A 26,022-nucleotide genomic window follows, 5' to 3' on the forward strand; every position below is an offset into this window, starting at 1 on the left:
CAAGCTAATTGGATGTGTGTGTATTTATCCCTGTGTGTATGAATGATACAAAATTAACGAGAATTTGTAACACACAAATTAGAACAGGCATTGTTTATGCAGAATGTACAGGATAAATTCAGATTCATGGAACTCTAACATTAATTATGGAGAATGTAATTAATTCATAGTGGATTTCGACACAAATAAATAAGTAGGTACCTATACCTACAACAAATTATATACAAAAATAACTTTAATCAAAATGATCTCCAACTCAAGACAGGCTCAAGTAACTAGTTCTATTTTAGCCACACGAAATCCATACTAATATTATAAATGCGAAAGTAACTCTGTCTGTCTGTCTGTTACTCAATCACGCCTTAACTACTGAACCAATTTGCATGAAATTTGGTATAGAGATATTTTGATACCCGAGAAAGGACATAGGATAGGTTTTATCCCGGAAATCCTACGGGAACGGGTTTTTCTTTGAAAACGCGGGCGAAGCCGCGGGCGGAAAGCTAGTTAAAAATAAAAATGAAATAATAAATCATGTACCTACACTAAACACCTACATAAAACAAACGAGAATAGTTATCACGATACAATAGTTCCTTAAAATCTACCTACCTTTATATTATAGGTACAAAGAAAATAATTTAGTCTCTCAGTCAGTCTTTGTTTCTCGGAATACTACTACTACCTAATGGAAAAAATTAAAATCAAAATAGGGACAACAATTATTATTGTAAGAATTTATTTATTTTAAATATTATCTAGATATATATGCTTATCAAAAAGCACTTATATTACCTATGTAATTACAAAGCACTGAATATTCAATATATAGTACAAGGAGGTATAGCATAGTATAGGTATTTAGGTAGGTACCTACCTACCCTAATTTTAATTGCGATAGTCGATATCCATTGCCTATTAGACTAATAGGGCGGCCAATTTGAATAGTTTGAACCTACCATAATGATGTGATGTGATGCTGCTCTATCTTGTTTATATTACCTACCCTCATATTGTAATATCATTATTAATAGATCGGTAAACATGGATTTAAAGTTTATCTCAAAGTTAGTTACTGATTTTGAATCTCTTCAGACATGTTTATTACAATTTATAACTTTGAGCACAGTTTCATGAAGTTTTAAATTACTTACCCGTTAATAGGTAGGTACTTAGTTAAATACCTATTAAATTATTTTAAATATGAACAGCTTATTTTTACCCAGGTAATTGAAATTCCATGATACCTACATAGGTAACTACTTACCGACGGCGACTTACGCCAAAATTAGAAGTTTCTACAAACTTCTTCCTACCTATCAAAATGTTTAAAAATTTTAATAAGTAGGAAGAAGAAAATTAAAAAAAATAACAGCCTCATATTGCTTATTGCAAAAGGTTTTCAAATATCGCTTCATTTGATCTATTTCACGATGTTTTGATTTAAGGATTAGCGGATTATCATCAGGTACCTAATTGGCTAGTTCATAACAAGCTTTATGGAATATTTTTTCTTAAAGCTCTACCAGACCTTAACTACGGAAATTATTTTTAGCTACGGCTTATATCAGCTGAAACATTTTTCTTGTTCGAGTTTTATTGCTGCTAACTCATTTAATATCTAATAATTATCTATAATATAAAATGTATATGAATATAGTAGGTAGATATATGTAGTTAACCTACCTGTAAACCACTGTAAAAACTTTGTCAATTTGAAGGAACCTACCTACATAGTCTTTTCGACCATATAGGTAGGTACACTCGACATTATACTTAGATATATTCTACATTTAAGTGCCTTTAATGCTTCCTAGATTAAATTGGCTTTTAATTTACATTTATGATATCAGAATATCCAGGCATTCTTTGTTGAATCTATCTTAACATGTGCCTACCTACCATGCGATCTTTTTGAGAAAAAATTGTTATGTTTCCATTGCTACATTTCATAAGTATATATATTATACACAGTTTAATACTCCCAAGTCCTTAGACATAACAATTTACAAGAATGGAATATTGTTATCTTTTTACGTTTGGTAGTCATAACAATTTTCCCTTAATAGGTAGATACTTGCGTGGGTACTAAATAATTGCCCTTCTTATAGAATACGGCCCTGGAAAAACATCCCACTTATTTTCATAGAATTATTCTCAAATACGAATATTATAGCTTTTAATTATTGTTAAAGTCTTTAACAGAAACAATATTATAACTTTATGAATAAGCATAGATAACATAGAATATACTAGATAATAGCACAAAATAGAAAATTTATTTTTTTTTAAAAGCTAAAAATTCTATACCAATTACCATAAAATACAGATTTCTTTTTTTAAGCATTGCCAAATTGCCCAATATTTAGGATTCGAATTACCTGCTTGGTTGATTTCGGGTTTCAGGTATTTGCGTTTCTTGTCGAATATCATTGTTGGAAGTCAGTTTAGACAATGTAGGTATTTTGACACGTCCGCGTTAAAATGTAGAAGCCCTTCTGGCTAACATTGAGACACCACACAAAAAAATAGGTATTTTAATTTCGAATGAATCGCTTGCATTCAATAAATTTTATTCGTTGAATTTGATATTTTTAGTTTCATTCTATTCTGCAAATAATTATAATTTCATTCGTTTTTAAGACAAGCCTCAATAAATTTGGTAGGTACCCGAAGATTCTTTTAACTTTTAAATAAAACACAATATTCTTTTTGTGATATAACAATAAAATTTATAATATACAATTACATAACACCATTAACTATAAAAAAAGATTTTAACAAGCACCATTATCCTATAAAAATAATAGTTTACAATGAGTTTACATAATATACTTCCTTCTACCAATAGTTTGTCTTACATACGATTTTAATTTTACTTTACAATGCATTCACTTCTTCTTTTAGTCTTTGGAATGTTCAGAAATTAATACTATCAAAATTATTCAATAACTATGTAATTTGAAAATCTCTTAAATAATACAAAATGCGAAAAACATTGTAACGTTGAATCAACTGCTTATTATCAAATTATCATCGTAAAAATTGTATCAAAATCATTCAAATCACAGTACATAATATAGTCTCGATAAAAGTTCATAATAAAATCTGATATAAAAACAATAACCTCTACACAAAGTTTATAAAATAATATGCCATTTACATAATTAAAATAGTCATTGTCAACTTAACTAATAAATACACCATGCTTTGCCTACAATTTAGCAGATGAATTCTTTTTAACAATTTTGTTCAATATAACATGGGCTTCATCATAATAAGGGTTGAAATGTTGTTTTACTTTCGGCCACCAAGCTGCTATGTTAGGAAACCTCTCAGCGGGATCAAAACCAGCCATTCCTGAAAAAGTATTTAATTATCTGTATCTTAGTAATTGTAGGATATATAAAATACTAGCGGTCCGCCCCGGCTTCGCCCGTGGTACCTACATGTTTAAACTATCCTATCTCTCAAGTTGGATCGAACTGCACATGGTGTGCGAATTTTATTATATTCGGTTATGTGGTTTAGGAGTCCATTGTGGGCAAACATTGTGACACGAGATTTATATATTATATGTATTAAGATTAGTACAGCATACTTATTGACGATTAGATGAGGTGTGAATGTGGTTAATTTTTTGGCTGATAATTATTTTTTTTTTTATTTAAATAACAACATGCATTACTTAAACTAACATTCTCAATATTATAACATTCATAATCAATGTTATGTATAAAACAAATATGCTTTCAGCTGTCTGTGTGTCTGTATGCTTAGATCTTTAAAATTATGCAACAGATTTTGATAGGTTTTTTTTTAAATAGATTGAGTGGTTCTTCAGGAATGTTTTAGCCTATAACTTGTTAAGTTTTATACAAAGCGATTGAATCCGCCCATAGATACATACATAGATATAGTTAAATAAAACCCATACTTGGTTGTTCCAATTCCACAGCTGCCATCAAATCAGCCACAGTAATAGTGTTGCCAGTTACAAACTCATGTTTACCCAACCAAAGAGTATCAAACTCTTGTATTGCGTTAAACATTCTTCTTTCATAGCCTGCTAATTGCTTGGGATCGGCTGGCTCTCCTGTTGTTATTGGTGTTAAGTACTGAAATATGTATTTATTTATATTAAAGAAGTAGCAAAAATAGTCATTGTCAGGCTTGCTTTTGTTAATATAAAGAGGACTTAGTTTAGTTACTTTAAGCATTTGGTGAGTAAAATGAGATATAAAAAGTTTGAAACGATATAAGTATCATATAAATGAAATAGCTGTGCCCCACGGTTTCGGCCGAATTGCTCCGCTCCTTTTGGTCTTAGTGTGATGGCCGATGAAATAATTTTTCGGACCAGTAGTTCCTGAGATTAGCGCGTTTAAACAAACAAACTCTTCAGCTTTATAATATTAATATAGATTTGTAGTTGAAAATAATATATTATACCTTTACTCTGAAGTACATAGCGCAATGCAACCTGAGTCCAACATGTTGCCATTCTAGATATTCATCTACTCTTGCTTGTGCCTTAGATTCAACTGGATATAAACACTTTGGTATTATGTTTTCGCGCGACAGAAATCTTATGATACCTATGCTGTAAGTTAATGAAAATATTATAACAATGGAATTAAATTGTCTTTTTTGGATAGACAAAACTATATCGTAGTTATTTTATTACCTTTCTGTTAATATAAAACCATTATAGTCTATTACAGGAACTTTTTGAAACTTATTTATTGACGCGTATTCTTCCGTAAAATGCTCCCCTGAAAACACAAATTATTATGACTAGACACATTGAACAATGCAATATCGTAATAAGTAGGAGTTAAGGAATAACCCCAATTTTATTACCTCCTCGTAGATTCACTGGTTTTGGTTCAAAATTATACTTAGCTGTTTTTAATAAAATATATAGAGCCCTAGAAGGTTGTGACATAAGGTCATAGTATAATTTTAGGGCCATTTTAGTCTGCGCACTACTTTTCAGAATATTTCACACTTTTTATAGTTTTAAACTTGGATTTTGACCTCAAACCTAAACTTTGAAACAGTACAACAAAACAACATCTGATAAGTTTTGACATTTTGAATGACAATATACATTATACAACTTTTGGTGTTAGAGGGTGCATATCCATTTTACATAATACAAATGATTCAAAATGTCCTGTGACGAATTTTTGTTGGCAATAAAAAAATTGGCATTCAATGTATTTAGACTTGTTTTTACCTCGTCTTTTATAACAGCTAATTATTCTAATTTTCCACGCTCATTTTATTATATATTTGATATTAAAAGTCAAAGTAAATGTTGCGTGTAAGTCACTTAGTGTTTATTGTGCTTTATATTGGGAATATTATAAGTCTGTTTTAAGCGTCGTATTTACGGTCCATCTTGACGTACGTCCCGCCAAGGTCATACACGATGCACGACGCAAAACGACAGTGAATAGCGTTGACGTACGTCAATAATTATTATTATTATCTTGCTGGATGTGCACGACCAACTTTTCATCCAGCGAGCACCCCCACCACCGCGAACGTCGTGCAGATGGACAGTGAATAGCGCGGACGTACAGCAGATTAGTGTTGCCAACAGAAATTAATGTAAATACTTGGAAACGTGGCCTATTGATATGATTTTTTTGTGATAACTTAGTGAGTACATGAGCAAGCAAGAAACGGTTATTTTTGATTTTTATGTACACAGGAAATCCCAATTATCATTACTTTTGGATCAACCTTGTACACATGGACAGTTTATATTCAGAAGTTATTATTTTAAAAGAACTCCAAGGCGAATTGTTGAATAACACAGATTTTATGCAAAAGTCCACTGCAGAAAAATGGCAATTTATTTTAAAAAAATATCTTGACGAATTTGTTTGTTTAAAAAAGAATGATTAGCTATATACTCTCTGTTCCCGCCACTTCAGCATTTACTGAAAGAGTCTTTTCGGTCATGAATGTGAAGTGGCGGGAAGAGAGAAACCAAGCTTCATTAAAAATTAATTAAAAATGAGCTCTTGAAATATATAAATTTAGATTTGGAATGTTTGGATTCATATAATTCATTTAAAAATAATGAAAAATTCTTAGTTACTGCAAAAAGTACAAAAAAATACATTTTTAAAAATATTTATTTACTCTTTATTTACCTCCTTTAAAATCAGATATACTCTATTTCTTCAAATAAAAGTTGGCAACCCTAGCCATGCTTGATGCGCGCACGATCGTCAGTAGGATACATCCAGCACCGCGGCCTTGAGCCGACGTACGTCGGGGATTGACCGTGAATAAAGCGTCTTATTTACGGTCCATCTTGACGTACGTCCCGCCAAGGTCATACACGATGCACGACGCAAAACGACAGTGAATAGCGTTGACGTACGTCAATAATTATTATTATTATCTTGCTGGATGTGCACGACCAACTTTTCATCCAGCAAGCACCCCCACCACCGCGAACGTCGTGCAGATGGACAGTGAATAGCGCGGACGTACAGCAGATTAGTGTTGCCAACAGAAATTAATGTAAATACTTGGAAACGTGGCCTATTGATATGATTTTTTTGTGATAACTTAGTGAGTACATGAGCAAGCAAGAAACGGTTATTTTTGATTTTTATGTACACAGGAAATCCCAATTATCATTACTTTTGGATCAACCTTGTACACATGGACAGTTTATATTCAGAAGTTATTATTTTAAAAGAACTCCAAGGCGAATTGTTGAATAACACAGATTTTATGCAAAAGTCCACTGCAGAAAAATGGCAATTTATTTAAAAAAAATATCTTGACGAATTTGTTTGTTTAAAAAAAAATGATTAGATAGATACTCATTACTCTCTGTTCCCGCCACTTTAGCATTTACTGAAAGAGTCTTTTCGGTCATGAATGTGAAGTGGTGGGAAGAGAGAAACCGAGCTTCATTAAAAATTAATTAAAAATGAGCTCTTGAAATATATAAATTTAGATTTGGAATGTTTGGATTCATATAATTCATTTAAAAATAATGAAAAATTCTTAGTTACTGCAAAAAGTACAAAAAAATACATTTTTAAAAATATTTATTTACTCTTTATTTACCTCCTTTAAAATCAGATATACTCTATTTCTCCAAATAAAAGTTGGCAACCCTAGCCATGCTTGATGCGCGCACGATCGTCAGTAGGATACATCCAGCACCGCGGCCTTGAGCCGACGTACGTCGGGGATTGACCGTGAATAAGACGCTTAAGACGCTTTACTCTGTACGGTATCATAAAAATCTGTAGTCTGTGGATAAGTCATTCGTTTTCATGAAAAATGAACGGTGAAAACTAAGGTGAAAACTAAAATTGCAAGCAAATTGGAATTATTTAGCGTTTTGTCTGAAAATAAAAATATCACCATTACATTGTATTGAGAAGAGTAAACATGGCGTCTCTTGATCTTTTAACGCCACATTTAGATAAAATCAAAATACCAACATCTCAGCAATTGGTTTACAAAGATGAATGTGTATATTCGTTCGACAACCCGGTGAGTTGCATTTTGTTTCTAACCATAAAATTTTTCCAATTGAAAATGTTTCAACAGGAGGAAAATATTACCCAGTTTATAATTTTTTGAATCTTGTTTTCCGAAAATATTACATTCAAGTTTCAATGAAATCATCCGAGAGTCAAGAGATACCGCAATAATATGCCGACAAAGTATTTATTCAAGTTAATTATGTATAACGAAGATATCAATAAAAAAAATAAACATGAACCCACAAAAAGCAATGAGTAAAACCAATACGAGAAAGCTTGATTTAAAAAATAATTTTATTTACATAAAAACCTGTATTGAAATATAACTGTGTTAAACTCGCAATTATTTAAGAAAATATAACTATTTATACATTACAATAGCTCATTCCTCTATTATATTTCTAATTTCTACACAAATGAATCTACTTTGATGATGTTTGGATAAATAGCAGATACATTAACACTTCGCTACCAATTACCAATTATTACCAATAGGTACCATAGGTACCATGTTTCTTAAAATTGCATAAACATGTATATTAATTCAAACGGTAAGTTCCCAATATAGGGACACCATTAAACACAATAATATGAAGTATAACAAAAATATAATAAATCTCTATGAAACTAAAGGTTAGTTTCAAAGAGATTAATTTGAAATAAAGTTGTAAATTATAAAAGACTTAAGTACAGTAAATCAAATAGCAAATACAAAAACTATTTTACTAAATATACAATAATTGAGGATAAAATTAAACAGGAACAACCATATTATCTTTAAAGTGCTTTGTGTTCATAAAATTCTTTACTGTTTGATACACATTTGCGATTACATTAAATAGTGATGTCCTGGTACTATGCATGGAGAAAGAACAAAGTATCAGTGATAAAAATGTGTCGAACATTACCGGAGACCAAAATAATACATTATATAAAACTTCTTTTGTTACGTATGACTTCACTCCAACTTTTTTCACACTCATGGTATGAATTTTAGTCAATATCGCAATTGAAATTGTGATCGGTACAAAAATACTTATGAATGCTAGTATAAACATATATAAGAGAACACTTTTGTTGTCCGTTATACAAGCTTTCATGCAATTATAAGCGAATTTAGGAGTTCTAGCTGTTTTAGACATTTGGGTGTAGGCAAATTCGGTATTATTACTATAGTTGCTTAGTATTTTAAAAACGTTATTTAATACAAAATTGATTTCAACAGTTTTATTATTATTATAGCCTTGTTCAAAAGTCTCTGTATAATTTATTTGTGAAGGTATGTACTTATGGAGTTCCATACTAGTATTAAATGAACACTTATTCTCTGTTAAATCCAACAGACTAATACAATTGTCACGGTAACTCCTCATTTCGGACATAGACACTTCTTGAACTTTCATTGGATATAGAAATAAAGACAAAACAATTGGAATAAACCACTGGAAAAATATAGTTATGTATGAAGAATTTCGTTTCAAAAAGTCCACAACACTGTTCAATTTAAGTTTTCTCTCAGATTGCACATTTTCACTCAAATCTTGAACAATATTTTCGTTGTCTTTGCTTTTTTCGTCTTTTAATATTTGATAGTGCATATAGTTGTCTATTACCAGGCTTAGAAAACTGTTCACCAAAGACAAAATCAATGGTCCATAACTGAGGAATAGAGATGAGAAACCGCAAGTCATTGTGTGATCGTGAGGCTTAGTTTGTAGCATTCTCTCTTCAAATTCTTCCATGCTCATATTATTTGGGCCCAATGAATAGACGGCGCGTGATAGAAATGCGACTCCGATGCATATAAGAATAATATTCTCTGACAGCAAGACATGTGAGAATTTATTCTTGGCTCTCAAAACACTTCTTAAATTCAGTAAACCAATCAAAAATCCACTCAAAATTAGGAATATTCCCAGATAGAAGTCAACTGTTTTAAACATGTTGTTTCTTTGTTAGTTTCACTTTAAATGAGCAAACAGTTAGCCCCTATGTATTGCAAAGCTTGTGTGATTATGATACCTGTTATCAATATGCAAATTATGGGGGCGCTTTTGAATAACTTATTAAACTTTTTAGTGGCATTGTACTGGGTTCATATTGTACATGTACTTTAACATTTCTTCATGAAATAACTAATTTAAATCTGAATAAATTGATATTAAGGTATTTTTTATGTGGGTATCACACAAAACAAAATTTTAAATACCTATTTATAAGCTTAAATACTCCTCATATTTAATTAACATCGAATAACATCCAAACAATATTATTACCCCTATATTCCTGTTTTACACCATTACTTGTAATGGATAATTAAAAAAAAGAGAAAGTTGATTTTCTATTGTGGAAAAGATTTTTTAAAAAATCAATACTTAGATATATTTATATTTCCATGCGTATTAGCTGCTATCCTTCCTGCTATGATTTACCAATAATTTACATGTATCCTTTAATTTCAGGAATCTGAAACGGGTCTGTACGTGTCGCTGACATCATTCCTTGGTTTCGGCCGCAACTACGTCGAGCAGTACTTTCAAAAAACCGGTAATGCTGTGTTCTTGAACATTACCAGGGAGAAGAAACCAGTAAGATATTTTATTTAGTATAATTTTCTGAACATTATTATATTAATAGCCGATTTCAGAATCTTTGATTACAACTTGTATGGCAAACTCAAACTCAAAAATATTTGAATGTCACCCGCAAAATGTCGAAAATTATATATGTAATTGTATTTACACATTTAAAATTGTTGTTTAGTTGAATGATATAATTGGTGATTGAAAAATGAGCCTCTTAACATTTTTTCCTAATGTCATATAAATAAATGACTTTATTTTCTAAATTAAAACTTATTTTAGATCCCCGAACCGGAACAAACCGGCGATGGGCCAGAGAAGAAGATCACGCGTTTGGCGATCGGCGTTGAGGGTGGATTCGATCCCGACTGCGGCAAGCCAAAGTACACCTACACAGATCACTACAATGTGGTCGTGTTGCCAGGCTTCCAGACCTATCCGTGGCCCAATGATGCGTTGCCTGAAGTGGTAAGTGTTTTATTTTTAAGAAAAATAGTTCACAATGTTTCGTAAAATAAATAAAAAAGTTTCTTTGGAGTACAAAATTTATCAAAAAAATCAATATTGACTGTTGTATTTATATTAAGAACACAACATTTTTTTTTTTTTTAATACAACTTAGTGAAGAGAGCTCTAACAAAAATTATTTTCGCAGATAAAGAAGTCTGTGCAAGGAATATTAGATGCAGAATCGCCATTCAAAATAGCTGAAATGCAAGCATTACATGGCACTTGGGATGGTGAGAAGCGAGAAGTCTCTGTGTAAGAACTATATTATTACTCTATGTTATATCAATATTAACAACAAAGAAAAACACTAACAAAGAATTTCATCAGTAGTTGATGACCCTATCTGATATCTATACTAATACTAGCGGTCCGCCCCGGCTTCGCCCGTGGTACATATGAAAAATAGATGTTGGCCGATTCTCAGACTTACCCGATATGCACAGAAAATTTCATGAGAATCGGTCCACCCGTTTCGGAGGAGTATGCAGACTAACATTGTGACACGAGAATTGTTGAAGGCGCTAATTTCGGGAACTACTGGTCCGATTTGAAAAATTCTTTCAGTGTTAGCTAGCCCATTTATCGAGGAAGGTTATAGGCTATATATCATCACGCTACGGCCAACAGGAGTGGAGCCACGGGGGTGAAACCGCGCGGAACAGCTGTATCATATATTTGCCACTTTTAGTTTTTTTGATGAATAAGTTATTTAGAATTCTGGATATATCCAGAACTTGTGAAACCCATTCTTCTTATGCGTTTTAAATAAATACGTAAATATGCGAAAATAATGATCATTTATTTAACTTTCAGCCACGCAGTGAATTTGCTTCAATTGGACAATGGAATAAAGATACCGCCCTCTGGATGGAAGTGTGAAAAGTGCGATCTCACAAACAACCTCTGGTTGAATCTCACGGATGGATCCATTCTGTGTGGACGACGATTCTTTGATGGTTCCGGTGGTAATGACCATGCGGTAAGTAATCCATACTAATATTATAAATGCGAAAGTAAATCTGTCTGTCTGTCTGTCTGCTACTCAATCACGCCTAAACTACTGAACCAATTTGCATGAAATTTGGTATGGAGATATTTTGATACCCGAGAAAGGACATAGGCTTTTTACTTTTTATCCCGGGAAAATGATGTCATCCCGAAAATCCCACGGGAACGGGAACTATGCGGGTTTTTCTTTGACTGCGCGGGCGAAGCCGCGGGCGGAAACCTAGTGTAAACTAAAGTAAACATTCACAGTAAAATAATTATAATAAATCTGTATATTAGTATATATCATTGATTTGCCATGGCGCACAGCAAGACTTTTTGCAAAAAAAATGGAATCAATGATATTGTGTCAATTTAAAATAAGTTATTTTCATTGATAAGCCACAACTTAATGCAAAAAGAAAATTCTAGGCAAATAATGGCTTTTATGACCCATAAAGTACAACAATAAATAATTGTGATAAGAATTAGTAGTCGTTTTTTACTGATCAACCGATACCCAAAAAAATTATTAATCCGTATATATAATATCATTTGGCGCAAAGAAATATGGGTACCATCATTTTTAATCTAGTATTGATTAAAAAAAACTTAAATTTTGTCAATCCATACTAATATTATAAATGCGAAAGTAACTCTGTCTCTTTGTCTGTTACTCAATCACGCCTTAACTGCTGAACCAATTTGCATGAAATTTGGTATAGAGATATTTTGATACCCGAGAAAGGACATAGGCTACTTTTTACCCCGGGACATAGGATAGGTTTTATTCCGGAAATCCCACGGGAACGGGAACTATGCGGGTTTTTTGTTTGACTGCACGGGCGAAGCCGCGGGTGGAAAGCTAGTTATTTCTATAAGTAAAACAATTTAATTTGTTCTTGCAGGTGGAACATTACCGCCAAACGGGCTACCCTCTAGCGGTAAAGTTGGGCACAATAACAGCGGAGGGCAAAGGCGACGTGTTCTCGTATGCTGAAGACGATATGGTTGAGGATCCGTTTTTGGCAGATCATTTGAAACACTTTGGCATCAATGTGCAGCAGTTGCAGAAGGTGAGGTGGTTTTTTAAATTGGCATAAGTAATAGATTTTTTTTTTACATAAAACATTTGATCCTTTTTAAAGACTGCAAAAGGACAAGACATTAGTAATAATGTCTTGTCCTTTTCTTTAAAAGCATTGTAAAATGCTTTTAACCTAAACATAAGTCATTGTCTCGACAAAAAAATTGCGTTTGTTAATTTTTTTTTTTCATACTCACAAAATAACTACAGAGTTTATTATAACAAGTTTTTGCGTTTATTTTGCATATATATGACATTAAATTTTTCCACAAAAAACTACAATCTAAAAAAATAAATATATTATTATTCACAGACGGAAAAATCAATGGCCGAGTTGGAACTAGAGTTGAACCGTCGTACCGGCGAATGGAATACGCTACAAGAGAGCGGTAGTGAGTTGCGGCCCTTGCACGGACCGGCTCTCACCGGCCTCAATAACTTGGGCAACTCGTGCTATATCAATAGTGTGCTGCAGGTTTGATACTGTTTATTAACTTCGAGCTGTGCCCCGCGGTTTTACCTCTTGTTGTTCTTAGCGTGATGTTATATAGCCTATAGACACACCCCGGACACTCCATACAAAATTATCGTTTAGACAGTCACACTGTAGAGACTGCAAATGTGTGTGTTAACGCTTTATGGTTGGCACATTTGTGACTAGCGTAAAAAAAAATCGCGTTTTTCTGATGAAATACATCCGTAAACAGCACAATATCTAACCATTTTCAACGAAAAACGATAATCACAAATCCATAATAATAAATTACTATAAGTCAATTTGATTAATGTTGTCAATCTTCGTTGCGTATCGTCCTTGCAGAAAAATGCGGACCATTTTTAGCCTGATCGTGCGGGGTGAGGTAAGTGTTTAATTTTGGCGGGAGGCGGAGAGTGTCCGTTCTGTAGCGTTTAGCTACTATTATGTATTCTGTGCTATAGACTTCCTCAATAAATGGACTATCAAACACTGATATATTTTTTCTAATCAGACTCATGGTTCTGAGACTATAGTGTTCGACCAAACTCTTCAGCATTATAATATTAGTATAGAGAATACTACTGCCATGTGCATTGTGCATGCTTATGGTAATTTAAAACACGGGCGAATTATTACGTGAGAGTGGCAGTGAGTTGCGGCCCTTGCACGGCCCGGCGCTCATTGGCCTTAATAACTTGGGCAACTCGTGCTATATCAATAGTGTGCTGCAGGTAAATGAGAAATAACGTTCTCGTAATTAAAAAAATAATAATAATTTAATAGTGCTATAAGATAGGATATTTGTTAAATCTCGTTATAATGGTTAAGGCCATCGTCATACATGCGATATATTATATTATACAAACCCAAAAACCTTAAATACTATACATAAGTAATTGATACTTTTTCAAAAATATTTTTTTTTTTTTTATAATTAATATACTACCCGCCCATATTTAAAAAAAACATACCGGCCGAATTGATAACCTCCTCCTTTTTTTGGAAGTCGGTTAAAAATCGCGCAGAATTGCTTTAGCTCTTTCGCATATATATACTTGAAATATGTACTTAGCGCGTTTATTATTGTTAAAAATATAAAAATTTGCAGGTGATGTTCCGAATGCCAGATTTCGTGCGTCGTTTCGTCGAGGGTGCTCCAGAAATATTCGCCACCTTCCCGGAAGACCCTGTCAATGATTTCAATGTGCAAACGTAAGAACTAATTTCTTATTTCACAAATTATATTTGTGTAATTTATATTTTTTTTTACTCTGTAACTAAGCCACTTGAAAATTTCAACATTCATTTAATTTAAAACCTTATTTCATTGCAGTAATGTTCAAACTCATATTATCTTAATATCCTACTAATATTATAAAGGCGAAAGTTTGTAAGTATGGATGTATGGATGTTTGTTACTCTTTCACGTAAAAACTACTGAATGGATTTGAATGAAACTTTACCACAATATAGCTTATACATCAGAATAACACATAGGATAGGTTTTATCCCGGAAATCCCACGGGAACGGGAACTATGCGGGTTTTCCTTTGAAAACGCGGGCGGAAATTTAGTAATTTATAAATTTACTAGCTTTCCGCCCGCGGCTTCGCCCGCGTTTTCAAAGAAAAACCCGCATAGTTCCCGTTTCCGTGGGATTTCCGGGATAAAACCTATCCTATGTGTTAATCCAAGTTACCCTCTATATGTGTGCTAAATTTCATTGTAATCGGTTCAGTAGTATTTGCGTGAAAGATTAACAAACGTCCATACATCCATACTTACAAACTTTCGCCTTTATAATAGTAGTAGGATATTTATAAAGCATTTGAATGCTATAAAACCAAAAATATCAATTAGTAATTTATATTTCCAGCGCGAAAGTGGGAGTGGGTCTCATATCCGGGCGTTACTCGTTCCCCGGTGAAGTGGACGGCAGTCAGCAAGGAATCTCCCCGCACATGTACCGGCAGCTCATCGGCAAGGGCCATCCGGAGTTCATGACCAAGCGGCAACAGGATGCGCACGAGTTCTTCCTGCACTTTCTCACTTTGTTGGAGGTTAGTTTTGTTTTGTGAGGAATAGGTTGATTGTGATCGTTATATCTTGGCGAAATAGACGGCAGCCAGCAGGGTATCTCCCCGCATATGTACCGGCAGCCCATCGGCAAGGGCCGTCCGGAGTTTATGACCAAGCGGCAGCAGATTGCGCACGAGTTCTTCCTGCACTTTCTTACATTGTTGGAGGTCAGAAACTTGAATTTGATATTTTTGGTTTTGCTTTATAATTATAAATTTATAAAGAATAGAAAAAAATCGATCACTCGAACCCGCATCCTTTCACGCCAATTCGGGGCGGATGCCTGACTAACTCGGCCACCCGAGTGACCCGCCAGAGCGATCGAATTTATTCTATTCTTTCAGTTTTATGTGTCTAAGTCATCTATTAGGTGAGGAACTTGTATTGTTTATTCTGTAGGAAAAATGTTGCTGATTGTAGTTTTTCAATTAGACAGTGGAATAATTTGCTGGTGTTTTGAAATATTATAAAAGTTTCCTTATTAATTTTACAACACTACTACCAATAATGCGTCATAGCACAGTAAAGTTTGTGATTTATTCATATTTATTTAATCCTTCGAAACATGTAAAATGCTAAACTAGCATGTTTTTAACAAAGATTTTACCACACCTAAAGTTTTTTCTAAACTTAGACAAAGTAATAAACATTTAATCAAGACTAAACTATTTAACTAACCACACAGCGCAACAGCCGCCACCGCGTAAATCCATCCGAATGCATGCGTTTCGCGGTAGAAGAGCGTGTACAGTGCACGGAATCACGTGGAGTGAGATACACTCGTCGTGCTGAACATCATCTACCGCTACCAGTTCCGGTAGCAGCGGCTGATAATGTGCAGCAGCTGAGGGAATACGAGAAACGCCGGGCGAACGCGGAAGCTAGCGGACAGAGACTGTGAGTGGACTTTGGACCTTATTTACACGGCAATTAAGTTCAATTTAGCCAGTTATCTAACAACGTGCAATAGCTAAGCGACGCTGGACAAGTGGCTAGCGACTGTCAGTGGACTTTGCACCCTATTTGTTTGGTTATAGAGCTCATATTAGCGTGTCAGTATAGTAGAATATCATCTACCGCTGCCAGTGCCGGTAGCAGCGGCTGATAATGTGCAGCAGCTGAGGGAATACGAGAAACGCCGGGCGAACGCGGAAGCTAGCGGGCAGAGACTGTGAGTGGACTTTAAACCACATATGTCGCAGCAAATTGTACAATTTCCCCTGTTTTACAAACGCTAGGCATTTTGTTATATGTCGAGAATTCGTAATCAGAAATTTTTGGTTTGGATAAGGGGGTGCGTTAGGTTAGTTCTTGTTTTTAAAACTAACAGAAATATGAACCCTGCCAAGCGATGGCTTCATCGGTTCGCAACCGTCTTCTTGTGGACGTTTGAAAAAAGTAAATACACAGCATATTACAAAATGCCGAGCGTTTGTAAACGGCGAGGTTATACAATTTGCCTGCGACATATACACGGCCGTTGGTTGAGCTCATATTAGCATGTCATATAACACTGCAGCAACAGCGCGTTTGTTTATTAAAAACACATTATGTAACCATAACACTAGTTAAAAAAACATTCATACAGATTTACACCACATACAAAACTATCCGACTTTGAAAATGTACAATCTGAAATATTTTCAGAGACCCATCGGAAGTGGTGCGTCCACACATCCCGTTCCAGGCCTGTCTCGAGAGCTTCATGAAGGAAGAAACCGTTGAGCAGTTCTTTAGCTCGGCCGTCAACAAGAAGGTCACTGCTAAAAAGTATGTACCCAGTATAATTGGTCAAATAAAAAAAGACGTGTGGCACTCGGGGGCTGCCGAGGTAAAGCTATTGCATAGTATGCCTTCAAGCTACACCTCCGCGCCCGTCGGAGTGGGGAGCGTGAGGTTTTTTCGTTACGGAATTTCTCGATTCGGTCCCCGCGCTCAAGCCCCGCGATAGAAGCTATGCAATAGCTTAAAATTCAATACGACCTTTATTATCAAGATAGCAGAAAGCAAACACTTAATAAGTAGAATAGCCAATAATTTCCATAATGTTCAACAGTTGATCACAAGTCATTTTCATGTATGAACCCTTATTTGTTATCCATTATTTGTATTTGTTTAAAAATTCTACATGTAGTCTCGATCTTTGTTAATATTTATAGCAAAATAGCAAAGGTGCTTTTATTGTAAATACTTCAAAAAAAGCACATAATTAATTGAAATGCTACCTTTCAGGATTACCCGATTGGCAACTTTCCCAGACTATTTGCTGATACAATTGAAGAAATTCACCATCAAAGAAGATTGGACACCCGCTAAATTAGATGTCGCTGTTGATATGCCGTGGGAGGTTAGTTGTTACAGATTATATATTTTTTTTTATCTTTCAAGTAACATAATTAATTATTCAACGTTTTAATTTATAAATATAACTGTTTTGGTAAACATATTTTCATAAATTACTCAAAAGTAACAAGTAAAAAGCAATGCATCCAAATTACACAAATTCTGATAGACTGAAACCGAGGAAAAAACAGAATACACTAATTTAATACTTATGAATAAAAGAAAATAAAGGTGTTAACTAGCGAATTTATGTTTGAACATTATTATAGCATTATATTTGAACGAATAAAATAAAAAAATATTCATTAATTATCGCACTGAAATAATTTTAACAATTTTCAAACTACCCTCAAAAATTTTCTAAATAAAATAAATAATTACAGGTGGACCTAAGCTGTTTGCGCGGCAGTGGTCTGCAGGCTGACGAGACCTTGTTGCCAGAAACAGCGAATGAAACACCTGCACCCGTTTTCGATGATAACTTGTTGTCGCAGCTTGTAAGTGTATTTTTTATATGATAGTTAATTTATAATTTAATATGGTAATATGATTATCGTGAAAGTCTGTAGGTAAGAGTAGATTGCTGTTTGGATGGATTACTCTTTTTTTTTACGGCAGATCTGAACAATATTTTCAATACATTTGGATTAGGGATTTTAAACGTTTTCTTTTGACGTGACAACGTCTTATAATTCGATATAGCCGGCTGCACGCACGAAAAAACATGACTCATGCGGCGTTACCTCGCTCTGAGGCGTTCCATGTAAGGCTTGAAGTGCAAGCGAGAGCGCGGAACGAGCGACAAAGAAGCACAATCGGACGTTGTCACGTTCAACTATCGTCAGTAAACCGACTTTACAGACAACCAATTTTTTTTATTGATAATGTGTATTAAATATACTTTGTAATCTGCAAAAAGTTTGCTTATCTACGAATGCGTTTTGAAGTGAAACTTCTTTAGGCGCGTTGAGCGTAAAATTTCAAGGTCGCCTGATGACAATACCGTCACGTAATGGAGTAAGGCGACGATTTTAGTATCTTTGAATATTGCCAAAGAAGTTTCACTTCTGGCACGTGTGCTCGGACCTCACGCTCTTTTTATTAAACACTAGCTGTGCCCCGCGGTTTCACCCGCATTTCTCCGCTCCTGTTGGTCTTAGCGTGATGATATATAGCCTATAGCCTTCCTCGATACATGGGCTATCTAACACCGAAATAATTTTTCAAATCGGACCAGTAGTTCCTGAGATTAGCGCGTTCAAACAAACAAACGAACAGACAAACTCTTCAGCTTTATAATATTATTAGCATAGATTCGCATTAGCATAGATTCTATTATTAAGTCTTAAGGTGATGAATTAATTTTTCTAACATTTACGGCCCTTTTTAAACCTTCGTAATTTTTATATTATTAAAGTTGTCGTGATGAAAATTCTTGACAAGAAAGTTCAATAGTAACACAATACGTCTACCGTTTTAGAAACATGATTCCATGATATTTTCTCGATAGAAAAAAAATACAAAGTTCTCATTGTTATTTTTTTTTAATCTCTGGCATCTTCAAAATAACAAACGTAAAGTTACGACTTTTTGGATATTAACTATAAAATATACAACCTATACGTCTACCGTGTTAGAATTTTGAAATATGCGATGGTTTTGAAATAAACAAGAAATACTTGAAATTAGCGCCTGACCAGCCAATATAGCGAGAGCCGCCCTGTACCTTCCTACCCCGATCGCTGCACGAGTCATTCCCGCTACGGCCGTCACACGGGGAACTTGTGTCGCTTGCGCAATCGTAAAAAAGGGTGACAACACGATAAGACAAAATGAGACAAATGGGGACAATAAAGAAAATAAGAAGAAGAAACATAAAGGTTGGAGGAAAAAGAATGCTTACAATTGGAACAAATTAATGAAGTAAGTTGGTTTTATTTTAAATTTGATGATAATTGTATTATAGACGATGTTTGATATGTACCGCATAAATAATCTTTTCAGAAATCCGGAATCCAGAAGGAAAATAAACCCACTGATTGTTCACAATGTGAACCCACTCCTTCGTAAGTACCTTTATTCAGTCAAAAATGTATGTTATCAACGCTCTACTGGTTTTATCGCATGATTCCATTTTTAGCAAAAAGCAACAAAGTGCAAAGAAATAAAAAATCATGGTGAACTTAGTGGAAGTATGGTGGACGTAATATGGAATTATGGAACAGGAGCTCGTTGGAGTAGTATTATATTTTAAAAAAATACGAAAAAATTTCAAGAATTTCTTAGTAGGTGGTAGATAAGTATGTTGTATAAAGAATTTGATGTTGATATTTATTTCATTTATACTTACTACACCTGTGCGGGAAATTGCTTAGTACTAAAACCGGTTTATATTCATATTTACATAGTAATGTGAGTTTTCATTTCGAAAAATTTTGTGTAAGTATATTAAATTGAGTTCCTGGGTGATCTGGAAACACAATTGGGCCCGGAGGATGGCGCTGCAGTCACTCCTCCTAATCACATGAACCGATTTGGATGAATATTTGTGTGCACATTTCATTGTTGTGGGATGATTGGTTGATTCGTTTTCACATTAGCTAATATTATGTATTTTTGTTGTTAGAAAGTAAACTTAATTTAATGTTTATAATACATTATTATTGGTATAAATAAGCCAGTGTTCGTCTCACATTGCTGTACCTGCCTACCTATCCTACCAGGGCCTAACTTTGTTCTGGCTATTTTATTTTGATTATTTGTAATGAATAATTACAATTATAATAGAGTGCAAAAAATAAATACATGCGTCAATATATTTTGTGTTTTTTTTAAACAATTTTTTTATTTAAAAAAATATCATTCCGACCGCGGCTTTGCCCGCGTGGAATTAGGTTATATCGTGAATCCTGTTTTATCCCACAGAAGTGTTCAGTTCGGATAAAAAGTATCCTATGTGTAAATCCAGGCAATTAGCTATATTTTATCAAAATTGGTAATGTAGTCTTGACGTGATTAAGTAACAACTAACAAAAAAATATACAAATTAACATTCAAAGTTTCGCATCAGTTTTACTGTATTAGCGATATCTTCCACTCTTGACTTTGACTGAGAAGAATTAGGGTTTATAACTTCTTTCAGAAATAGTACCTTTCATTTCTGGGCATGATGTAATATCTACGTCAGCATCAAATTCTATCTAAATCAATTCAGTAGTCCGCGTAATTAGGTACCATTTCATTTTTTCAGAGTAACAATATTTTTTGTTATTTTAAAGATTATTTATAACCTGTATTATTTTGTAATAAAGTAATTACGAAATAATAATAATTAATAATTATTAATAATGTCTAAGTAGTTGTTAAAAAGAAGATAATTTTGTGTTTATAAGCAAGAAAATAAAACCAATAAATCAACAATTAAATATATGTATAACAATATTATAACTGTATGACGACTCCATACATGTTTGTCCCGAGTCGGCCAGCGGCAGCGCGGCGAGTATGCAAGAATGACTTCGCGCACACCCGCGTTCGCGATAGCGAGCTATTAGACTCCGCCCGCCAAGCAGTGGATTTTTTTTTGTGTATCGTCTTAATATAAATACTATATTCCAGTTGGACATGGGATTCCCCGTAGAGGCGTGCAAGAAGTCGCTGTACTACACGAACAACTCGAGCATGGAGGCGGCGTCCAACTGGCTGATGGAGCACATGACCGACTGGGACTTCGCCAACAAGTTCGAGCCGCCCGGCTCTAGGGCTTCCGGTCAGTTTGTGCCCGTGATAAATAATAAAATAAATAAATATTTCAGGACAATTTTCACACACGGCACGATCTGATCCCATACTAAGCTTTCGCTTGTGTTATGGAAACCAGATGGCTGATAAACATACATATATAATTTAAAATAAATACTTATATAGATAATTAACACCCAGACACAGAGCAAACATCTATCTAAACCTACTGAATCAATTACTCTATCTATTAAGAAATCGCATCGAAGTCCGTTGCGTGGCTCTAAAGAATTAAGCATACATGGGTACATAGAAGGCGACTTTGTTTTATACTATGTAGTGAAGCTTCATTCCTAGTGTTTTTAAAAATAATAGAATAAATATATAATATTGTTTTGTCGTCTTATAGTATGCGCATGTCTTAAGATTTTAATTTCGTTCTTTTTATATTGTCTAATTATTAAGTGCGCGTAGGTGCAAACTGCAAATCTTTATGTTATGTATTAGTTAGTCTGTGGTATTAGTATTGAATTTAAAAAGGCCAGAAAACTTAACTTTAATATAATATGACCTATTGTATTGCAATATCTGTATAAGATTGCTAATATGTATGTATAAATGTATTGGTATGCAATAAATGATTTGAATTTGAATTTGAATGTTCATCACACAAATATTTGCCCCGGGTGGGAATCGAACCCACAACCTCTGGCTTGGAAGGCAGGGCCACTACCAACCAAGCCAACCGGTCAGTCAATAAGTCATAAAGAAACTATACCGAAAATTTGACCATAGCTTGAACCGTTTTTTGAAGTGAATTGATTGATTTTTTCTTGAAAATATACCCAAAATCTACTTTAAAATGTCTTTGCTAGTTTAGTTATGTTACCGGTCATTCTTGTAAACTGTTAAAGTAATAAATATTAGAAAACGTGAAAGAATTAAATACGTTAAGGCTTAAGCAATTGATTACTAACCAATTGAATTTAATCGCGCGCCTTTTGCGTTACTTCTGACGTCTGTAATCACTACATAGTATAAAACAAAGTCGCTTTCTCTGTCCCTATGTCCCTACTCCCTATGTATGCTTAAATCTTTAAAACTACGCAACGGATTTTGATGCGGTTTTTGAAGTGAAAACTTCTTTAGCGGCGTTGAGCACTTTTTCTGTAATGGGTATAAAATCTTAAACTCGCGTCAGGACACGTAACCTGATCGAAAAAGCGTAAGACGGATAGATATCAAACATGCTCAACGTTAATAATCAAGTTTTCACTTCTGCCGGCACTCCCGGAGTGCAATCCGTCTTTTTTTTTTAATAGATAGAGTGATTCAAGAGGAAGGTTTTAGTATATAATTTATTATGTTTTAGACAAAGCGGGCGCGGGCGGAAAGCTAGTTTTTCTATAAAAAACGAAAGTTTTTTTCTTGTTTTTATTTAAATTACATATTTAACAGATGACGCATCCGTCGACGTGGACCCGGCCAGCGTGGAACAAATCACCAGCATGGGCTTCACCAACACACAAGCCGCTAAAGCACTGCGAGCCACAGGGGGTGATGTGGCCCGAGCACTCGACTGGATCTTCAGCAGAGCTGACCAATTGGATGAGCAGCCCGGGGCAGTGGACAATGAACGGTCGTTGGGGTGCAGGGATGGACAGGAGAGTGAGTATACAAGGTGAAAGGTAAGACATTAGACGAATTTAGACAGGAGCTTCTACTCATGAAACTGAACAACTTTTGTTCTAAAACTTTGCTGAATTCGTAGAAAAAAATTGGACTTTGTAAGGAAACTTCGCTAATCAGCTGACCAATTTCCATACAAAGTCCAAATTTTTTTCTACGAATTCAGCAAAGTTTTAGAACAAAAGTTCAGTTTCATGAGTAGAAGCTCCCGTCTAAATTTGTCTAATGTCTTACCTTTCACCTGGTATAGGGGTGAAAACCAAAGGGAAAAAGGGGGGATTAGTTATAGAAATAGGTACAAGTGGGTGAAGCTGGCCAATGTGAGAAACACCACCAGCATATGCTTCACAGCTGTAAGACACTACAAGCCACTGGTAGAACCTCTAGGTAGTTTATAAATGCTCGCAGTTATGTATTTTACTGGGAATTCATTTTTTCCCAAACGTCTTTGTCTTGTAGTTGATAGCCATTTCACTATGTAATGGATTCCCTACTATAGATTATATTCTACCAAAAAAATAATGCGTTACATGATGAACATAAATGTAACGCATTATAATTTATCTACAGTAATCAATCTCGCGGAATATATTATAATCTTTTTACAATTTTACGGTGACTTACACTGTTTCATCATTCTTATGTTAATTTATCCATATTATTTGCAGAGTACAAGTTGGTAGCGTTCATATCTCACATGGGCACATCGACGATGGTCGGCCATTACGTGTGTCACATCTTGCACGAGGGACGCTGGGTTATATTCAATGATAATAAGGTACTTTATTGTTAATTTATTTTATACTAGCTTTTCGTAAGCAAGCCACTTGCGAAGTCAAAGAAAGACCTGCATAGTTCCCGTTCCCGTGGGATTTCCGGAATAAAACCTATCCTATGTCCTTCCTCAGGTCTCAAGCTATCTCTGTATCAAATTTGAAGTTAATCCATGCAGTACTTTTTGAGATTAACCTGAACATACATACAAAAAAACAGACACAAATTCTAAAAACTATTTTTGACTTCGGTATATATTATAAAACACGCCCCAAGTATTCTTTTAAAAACATTTGCAATGTACAGTATTGACTTTCCTACGATTTTATTATATGTATAGATTGATGAAAATATTTTTTTTTTTCGACTATAATGTTGTATAATAATAATAACCTCGCCTTATCAACGTGGTCAAAACAGAGTTAAAAGAATATATGTATATCACCTATCATTGAAGATCCTTATTTTTAAGCATCATCTAATGTAGCTTTCTTCAGATAGAATAGTTATAAGATTTTGTTATATTATTGTAATTGAGTTTTTATTATTTGATAGTATTAAATGGATAAAAAACATACAAATGAATCAAATAATATTAGCTTCAAAGTACTTTAGTGTAAATGTTTTTCAATCATTTATCAATGTATATATATTTATTTATTTTCTCAGGTCGCGCTCTCAGAGAATCCCCCCAAGGACCTCGGCTACTTATACCTGTATGAGAGACTGTGATGCCAGGAACAAGGCGCGTCGCCTGACTTCGTCCGACAACTGCAATGTCTTAGACTGCGTTAAATTCGCCACATGCAGATTTAACGGGAAGAAACATGGTTTAAAACCGTTAAAATTAGATTTAATACACTATTTGATTGTGACATTGGAAAAGACTTAAGTTTTTTTTTGCTGTTTATTTATTTATGAATAATGAGATGTGTATGGATACTAATGTTTTTTAATACGCTTTTTATTATTTTTTGGAATTGATTCTGCGTTGTGTAATTGTAACAAGTTGATAATTGCCCAGTTCATGATAAATATTAAATAGTAAGAAAATCTTATTATATCGTACTAAATATTACATTAAAAAGAATTCAGTAGTTTACCAGTGAAAAAAAGAGTCAAGGCATTTATTCGATTCAATGTTAATAAATCTTTATTATTCATCATCACATGGATTTATTATATCCATTACAAGACTTCTATTGTAAATTAAAGTCAAATAAAAATATCCTGTCTTACCACAAAAAACTTTAGACGGGGATTAACTTAAACGGCGGGTTCTCTTTAATCTCGTTTTGTCGTATTTCACATACAACTGTTAAAGTGACAGATCCCGGGTTTAAAGTTAGACTATAAATTGTTTTGTGGTAAGACCAATATAGTTGTAATCCGATATAACTCCATTAATCGCGGAGCTCTCTCATCGAACTAAGTTTAAGATATTGCTTTTATTATTAATTAAACTATTAAATTGGTCTCATTATCACAAAAGTGATATTTCACGTTAAAGCCTAAGGTATGTGTACCAAAGCTAAAAATAGCTAAAAATCTGAGATTCTATATGATAAGTATCATTTTATACAAAAATACTTACTCGTATAAGATGTATAATAAATAATAAAGCTCATAAAATATTATATAGATACAATTTTAACTATAAAATACTTAAGGCATGCTTTTATTCACGAATATGGTAGTGATGTGAAAGTAGAAAACAAGTTCTTGTGACATAGATTAATATACTTTTTTTGCAGACGCAATATATTTTTTATTTACCTAAAAGCTGTTGTTTTAAAGAACTGTCTATTATAAGAAATTAGTAGATATGTGTGAAATTTCAGATGTTTTATGTCAAAAATGTTAGATGAATTTCTATGTGTATAAAAACAACGAATAAATTATTGTCTTAATTTTTTGTTTTATTTATCCTACACTCCACTAAAACTGTGTACTTTCCAGATAAAAAAATGCAAATATATGGATTAATTCAGACATAAGATTGTTAACATCAGATTTGATCAGCCATTTCTGTGAAACAAATAGTAACGAACCATCACTACAAAAATCCATCTTTACAATATTAATTGTAACAGAAGTGGGGATATGCATCCCACATAAGATTGCGTTTTGAGATTTGACTATAACATATTAGTTATTTTACTTGTACTTCTATAATATCTACAAAAAAATAGTCAGGAGAAGTAATGATTGGGCTGAAAA

General features: G+C 33.9%; 3 protein-coding genes across 3 annotated transcripts; 2 read left to right on the forward strand and 1 right to left on the reverse strand.

Moving 5' to 3' along the window:
- Positions 1-2,745: 2,745 nt before the first annotated feature.
- LOC149483582 (glutathione S-transferase theta-1-like) lies at positions 2,746-5,082 on the reverse strand. Its single transcript, XM_089702679.1, has 5 exons — positions 4,864-5,082; positions 4,688-4,775; positions 4,453-4,603; positions 3,938-4,118; positions 2,746-3,360 (listed from the first exon to the last, which is right to left on the reverse strand). The coding sequence occupies exons 1-5, from the start codon at positions 4,973-4,975 to the stop codon at positions 3,215-3,217; spliced, it is 678 nt and encodes a 225-aa protein (XP_089558805.1). The 5' UTR covers positions 4,976-5,082; the 3' UTR covers positions 2,746-3,214.
- A 2,241-nt stretch (positions 5,083-7,323) lies between these two features.
- On the forward strand, positions 7,324-25,712 carry Usp5 (ubiquitin specific protease 5). Its single transcript, XM_089702731.1, has 17 exons — positions 7,324-7,539; positions 9,995-10,120; positions 10,397-10,582; positions 10,770-10,876; positions 11,438-11,603; positions 12,520-12,687; positions 13,012-13,173; positions 14,285-14,388; positions 15,053-15,236; positions 15,941-16,152; positions 16,903-17,025; positions 17,488-17,602; positions 17,982-18,095; positions 21,217-21,367; positions 22,798-23,007; positions 23,697-23,806; positions 24,472-25,712. Exons 1-17 carry the CDS (start codon positions 7,435-7,437, stop codon positions 24,532-24,534), a joined length of 2,406 nt encoding a protein of 801 aa, XP_089558857.1. The 5' UTR covers positions 7,324-7,434; the 3' UTR covers positions 24,535-25,712.
- Positions 18,145-20,635, forward strand: LOC149483584 (uncharacterized). The gene is made up of 4 exons (XM_089702896.1): positions 18,145-18,163; positions 19,299-19,521; positions 19,603-19,664; positions 19,739-20,635. Exons 1-4 carry the CDS (start codon positions 18,145-18,147, stop codon positions 19,777-19,779), a joined length of 345 nt encoding a protein of 114 aa, XP_089559022.1. The 3' UTR covers positions 19,780-20,635.
- Positions 25,713-26,022: the final 310 nt, after the last annotated feature.

The sequence above is a fragment of the Colias philodice genome, chromosome 13 (genome assembly GCF_061535455.1).
Source record: "Colias philodice isolate Cphi_HAF_F1 chromosome 13, ilColPhil1 Martin Lab GWU primary, whole genome shotgun sequence".
NCBI lineage: Eukaryota > Metazoa > Arthropoda > Insecta > Lepidoptera > Pieridae > Colias > Colias philodice.